Genomic DNA, 6,582 nt, shown 5'->3' with positions numbered 1-6,582 from the left:
CCCCATACTTTCAAAATGCTGTAGTACTTTATGATTTATATGTCAATCTATTTCGTAATTTATTTATTCCATTGCAATTATATAATTTTTTAAGGGAACTTTAACGAAAAGCTTATGGCACTGTTCACTTTAAAGAAAAACCACATTTTTACACTAAAAAGTCAATCTTGGTGCTATTCACTTTAACCTTTATTTTGTCCTTATTGTTAAAACTAAAAATTTTCAAGCTCTTTTCATTAGTTTTTTTTTTTTAATTATACGTAGATATTTATTTATAGGGGTGGATCTGTGGCACCACTTTTTTACATAAATTTTGACACATGTTTTGTGGACCCACTTTGTAATGTATTTCAACGATTCGAATCCTTTGTCTTTTAGAACATCATTCATAGGTCATCTTTGCAAAGAATTAGACAAATCCAAAATCACTAAGACATTCATTTGTAGTGAAGAAAATTGACGAATACGGTTATAAACAAAGAAACCTTAAACCCTTAATCCAAGGATCATGATTTTAGATTGGGGTGATTTTTGGTAGACATGATCTTTGAGGAAAACCCTAAAAGATAAATGGTTCAGAATGTTAAATACATACGGAGTGGGCCCCACAAAAGCGTGTGCCAATAGTTGTATAGAAAAAGCGGTGCCACGAATCCGGCCCTTTATTTATATGTTACATGTGTCTAGTTAAAATAAATAAAACCGTCTAGGTGGAAGCCTAGACGCCTAGCCAGTAGGTTCCTACCAGGCGCCCAACTAGCGCCTTTTAGAACCTTGGTATTATATAACTATTTAGCCCAAATTTATATATATATATATATATATATATATATATATATATATATATATATATATATATATATATATATATATATAATACACCCAAATCATAACACGGACCAGTTACCAATTTGAACATTTCACTCCCAACTTACTGAAAAGTTGTAACGAGCATGTAACATTGGAAAAATGAATGATGTTCACATCAAATGTTTATACTTTGTATATTAGTAAGGTACCTTTGACGAAAAGAAAATCAAGATGACAATGAATTATTTAAAAATATCTTCAAAACGTACTGATAAACAAGGGGACGACTAATTACTTTAAAATTACGGTTTTCTTCCATGGTCGGATTAAATTTTGGTTAGAAATTTATCCAATTGATCTAAAATATGCAGAAACAATCCATGATAAACAAGTGAACGATTAATTACCTATTCAGATCAAAATACGGTTAAATTCATTCCATGATAAACAAAGTGATATATGTGGTCACTCTTTGTTATAAAAAATGGGTTGGTTAAGTGAGAGATCTTAGGTTTGATTCTTGTCAAATGCGAAGTTGAACCACATTATTATGACAAGCCCATTGTGAGACTTAGCACACTCCCCCACCCCTTGAATGTAGATAATATTGTTTGTTAAAAAAAAAAATCAGGTTCCTATACTTCTTCGCGCCTTTTGTTCATAGTCAAGAAGACAAACACACTAGTTATTTTTCAAACAAAGAGTTTGATGTTGGTTTAACCATTTAAGTACCGAGTATGGGTGTACAAAGAGCCCATGGGGGTTTGAGGGTAGTATGGGAAACTACGTGGATATATTAAGATAAATTTTAATTTAAAAAGTAGATGTGAACTTTTTTAAATATGTGGGGTGTAGTCAAAACAACCATTTGCAGATGGCGCTTTATTGTAGTGACAAAAAGCAATCATACCTATGCACCTTGATGAGGGTTCAATCCTCCACTAGTCCCCCTCCTCCCTTACAACTAACAACTTAACTCACTGATCGTATCGTTTGTCAAAAAAAAAAAATAATATAAACCTTTTGTTTATTTATCAAGAGTGACTGTAATAACTTAATATAGAGTTAAACATATGTTTGGGCTCACTCAACAATATTTTTTTTCATTAAATAATCCGTTCATTTTTTAGATCAACATTCATAAATCATTCTTAGAAAAATTTGTTCAAATGAGAAATCATTAGCCCTTTCATTCTTACCATAAAAAATTCATTGTTTTTGGGTGACAATGTGTCAGTCTATTTTTCTCTATTGTAATTAGATAATGAAACACTTTCCAATTTGGATGAAATTTTGTAAGGAAGATCATCAATGTTGGTCTAGAAAATAAGCGGTTCAAATCATGAAAAAGTATGTGGAGTGGGCCCAAATGTGTTACTAGCACCGTATTAAATTACTAAATAGTTAGTGTTCGAGGATTGGCGTTTGAGCATTGGTCCCCCCCTCCCCCCCAAATAATATATATATAATTTTTTTTTTTACTTTTAGTTAAACAGTGCATTTTGTTTTTGTTTTACCAAGACCGAAATGATGTCGTTTCGGCTTGGATTTATAAATAAATAAATAAAGTTGCACGCAGTAGTAGCAATGAAGAACGACATCTGTAGTTTGCAGATTCTAGCGAGAATAGAGCAGGGGGCAGTAGCACATCAAACTAAGATTTCTGGGGGGATTTTCCGGCGAGAGGAGGGGTGGCCGCACCTCTTTGCGCCTTAACAGCTTTGCCACTGGTTAAGAGAATGTAACGCCCTGACCCGCGAATAAAGACTATTCACGAGCTAGGATGTGAGCCATATCTTAGCTATAGAAATAAATTCTACAACCACAATATGGTGGAAAAATTAAAATAATTTGACATGATTACACAATACATCACATAAAAAATCTTACATAATAAAAGCTTGAGTTTACCACATATAATTTACTGAATACGCAGGGGAAATAAAAAATTAGTATACAACCTTAATTCATAACAAAAGTGCCAACTAAAATAATAATAGAAATGAGTAGCTCTTGCAAAAACATAAAATGTATGCAATGAGATGCATGAATGAACTCACTCCCTTCTAATCCTGCTAACACATACCTAAGCCATCTAAGCATGCACATCCCATACCATGCTTATACGCCTTGGCTCCGAATACCTTAGAATATGAGTTAACTCCCGTTCATCCCTTAAACCCAATTTTTGTAATTAAACTCTCAATTTCCACTTTATTATACAAGCACTTCCCCCAACGCCCAATTGTATATTCGAGCCCTTCCCTCAACGCCTGACATATACAAGATTCATTATTTTATATTCAAGGCAAATTTCAGCCCTGAACATCCTCACAACTCAAAAACTTTACACAAGTAAGCACTTGACACAACACAACTCTTTTTCTTGCTTTGCAATGCATATACATATATAACACAATGTAGACATAAAAATCATGTGCCCATTAAATCAACATATAATTCAAACTAGTTAACAAGCAAGGTAATAATTTATAATCCATCATATAAAGTGTTGCTCATTGACCACTCTATATATTTTTCCATCGTCTCATCCATCTTGGTTGAGCAACTTGTTTTTATTAGAAAGGAATAGACATCCATGTTAGAGAAGAGAATCGTTAGTGTGAAATGTATGTCTCAAAGGCCAAAAAGCATGAAATCATGTCTCTAGCTTTTCCCTTTCCAAATAGCATCTATTATTTTTATTTTAGCCCACCACTTCTACCTCTTCTCATCGTACTTCCTTTACATTCTCACTCATAAACTTGATCACTTTCTTTCACCCGACTCTCCTTTTCCTTCCACACAACACTTTACCCTTTTAATGTATTTTTATCATTTTTTGCTCCTTCTTTTCATTTCCCTCAATAACTACTGTTAGGTTTACCTTTTTCCTTTGAAATTCTTCTCCTCTCTTTTCTATAAACCGACCCCTAGTTCTCCTTACTCATTCTCTCCTTCCTTTTCACTCTTTCTTTTGCTTCGCACTCTTTTTCTTTTCTTTCCTTTCTTCTTACAACTTGTAATAATGCACACATAGATTTAAGTGGTTCACCAAATCGGCTACGTCAACTAGAGTTGCATATGCATTTTTGTTTTCCCTATGTAAGAAGATTTACAAAGTACACTGGAGATGACTTTGAGCCTTCACATAATATGAAAGAAATGGATAGTGAAGGAGGGAGTGGTCTGAGGAAGAAGACATTCTTCTTGCTTGTGTGGCAGTGTTGTTGTTCTTCCTTCCGTTTCTCTTCTCCCTTTGCTTTTATGGTTGAAGAAATGGAATCCACAATTAAGCCTTCAATGACATGTCCCAAATTCTTTGCTATACTTGGATATCTTGTAATTGGAAGCAATAATATCTAATCATGTTATAATCATTACCATGCATGTGAACAAATGCTCAAAAGCCACGTCTAAACTCTAAGGAATATGAATCCCACCCGTTCTCACCTCATTGGAAGATATGGAACAAAATTGAATAGAGAATATTGTAGCCAATTGATTAAGATTCCTCTTAGCCTTGTGAAGCAACACTCTTAAACCACAAAATATTGCCAACTCACCATTTGTTAAAAAAAAAATATACACCAATTCTAGTTAGATAATCCCCACTTCAAGCTCTCAGCTCTTTGTTCCTGATTATGCTTCAAATTAAAGATCAATGAAGCTAGAAATAGTGATTTTCTATCAATAAGTAAAGAGAATAAGTTTAAGGCCTAACAAAATAATATTATACATATATATAACCATTTTTTTTTGGATACGGGGTATTACAGAGAAAAAGTGCTAATAACATGTTGTAAAGGAAAATAATTTGAAAGAGAGTGAGAGAATTCTATTAGTGTTGTAAACAGTGGGTATGTTTGCCCACATGTATACAGTAAAGATTCATATGCTAAATAGTGAAGTTTTTGTAAGTTTTCAAGGTAGTTGCTCTATAAATAGAGCACTACGAGCGTTCAAAACACACAGATACAAAAGCAATAAGAGAAGAAAGATAAGTTAGAATATTTTCTGCATTCTCCTATTTCTCTTTTACCTGCAATCATTAAGTTAGAATATTTTCTGCATTCTCCTATTTCTCTTTTACCTGCAATCATTCTGTTATAGTTAATAAACAAAGCAGTCTGATATATTACACCCGCTTTGCTCTCGCTCTTAGCAAAAGTTATTTCTCTAACTTTTGCCTATTTATAACACGTTATCAGCATGACTCTCTAACCCTAAAACATTTCTCATTTCTCTTCGTTGAAAGAAAAAAAATGTTTCCTTCAAGGATTTTACTGTTCTTCTTCTTCCTCTGCCTCACCTGTTGGATATACCCTCGTGAAGAATTGTTTGCACCATGCTTGCTTTTAGTTCTCAACATAATAGTGACTTATATCTTAGATTTCTTGTTTGGTGTAGTTCTTAATTTCTAACTCAATGTTTATTTATCTTTGCTACGATCAAAGATAGTGCAGTATCATCGCCCATCTTGGACTGCAGATTTAATTTTACTGCAAATTTTAGGTGGAATGGTATAAATGCCCACCCTACCCTACATATTTAAATTTGCTTGCTATTTAATTTTATTGCAATTTGAGGTGGTGTGGTATAATCACCCACCCTGCTCTGCATATTTAAATTTCTACTGCTTGAGTGGTGTAGAATAATCGCCCATCATATGCTATTTAATGAGAATGGTGCGGTACAATCGCCCTCCTCATTCATCATGTAAATCTCAAGCCTGAAATTTCAAGTGCTTATCATTTTGGCCTGAAGATCTAAATGAAAAATTAGTAAGAACTAGAAGTTCTAACAATATATTCCTCCAGAATACACAATATTGCAAGTTCTTACACACCTCATTTTTCTTTCAGAAAAGAAAATGGCGAACTTGGCAAAACTTGATTTTGTTGTCTTGGATATTATTGGGAAGAATTACCTTACCTGGGTAATGGATGCTAGGATTCATCTGGAGGCAGCAAATCTTCTTGGAGAAACTATTAAGGAGGATAACAGTGCATCATCTCAAGATCGGGCAAAGGCCATGATCTTTATCCGTCGCCACCTTGATGAGGGACTGAAGAGTGAGTACCTCACGATTGAAGATCCATTAACCTTCTGGAAGGCACTGAAAAATAGATACAATCACCAGAAAATGGTGATTTTTCCGAGGGCTCGTTATGAGTGGACTCACCTAAGGATCCAAGATTTTAAGACGGTGGCTGAGTACAATTCTGCTATCTTTAGAATTACCTCCCAGTTGAAGCTCTGTGGAGAAACCATTACTGAGGAAGACATGCTGGAAAAGACTTTCAGCACTTTTCATGCCTCTAATGTGCTTCTGCAGTAGCAGTATAGAGAGCGAGGCTTTACTTAGTACAACCAGTTGATATTTGTGCTCCTTATAGCTGAGCAAAACAAATGAGCTTCTGATGAAGAATCATCAGTCTTAGCCTATTGGATCGGCACCATTCCCAAAAGTGAATGTTGCTTCCCTTGAATGGAATACCACATCTTTTCATGGTAATAATTACAAATAAGGCCGAAAGGGCAAGAACCATGGTGTTTAGTTTCACAACCAGGTTCCAAGGCATAATACATGCTCGAGCTTTAAAAATGCAAATCTCTAGAGAGGCAAAGCTCATATGAACACTCTTAGAAATCCTGAAGGAGTTTTCCATAGGTGTGGTGGCAATGGACACTGGACACATACCTGTCTTACCCCAAAACATTTGGTGGATTTGTATCAAGCCTCCCTCAAGGAGAATGGTGTCGAGACCA

General features: G+C 34.6%; 1 protein-coding gene across 1 annotated transcript; it reads left to right on the top strand.

Annotated features, from left to right (window-relative positions):
• Positions 1 to 5,683: 5,683 nt before the first annotated feature.
• Positions 5,684 to 6,151, top strand: LOC103436613 (uncharacterized). Its single transcript, XM_008375060.3, has one exon. The coding sequence runs from the start codon at positions 5,684 to 5,686 to the stop codon at positions 6,149 to 6,151; it is 468 nt and encodes a 155-aa protein (XP_008373282.3).
• Positions 6,152 to 6,582: the final 431 nt, after the last annotated feature.

Source organism: Malus domestica, chromosome 01 (assembly GCF_042453785.1).
Source record: "Malus domestica chromosome 01, GDT2T_hap1".
In the NCBI taxonomy this organism is placed as follows: domain Eukaryota; kingdom Viridiplantae; phylum Streptophyta; class Magnoliopsida; order Rosales; family Rosaceae; genus Malus; species Malus domestica.
Note: the sequence above shows the minus strand (reverse complement) of the source record. Positions and strands in the feature narration are given on the sequence as shown.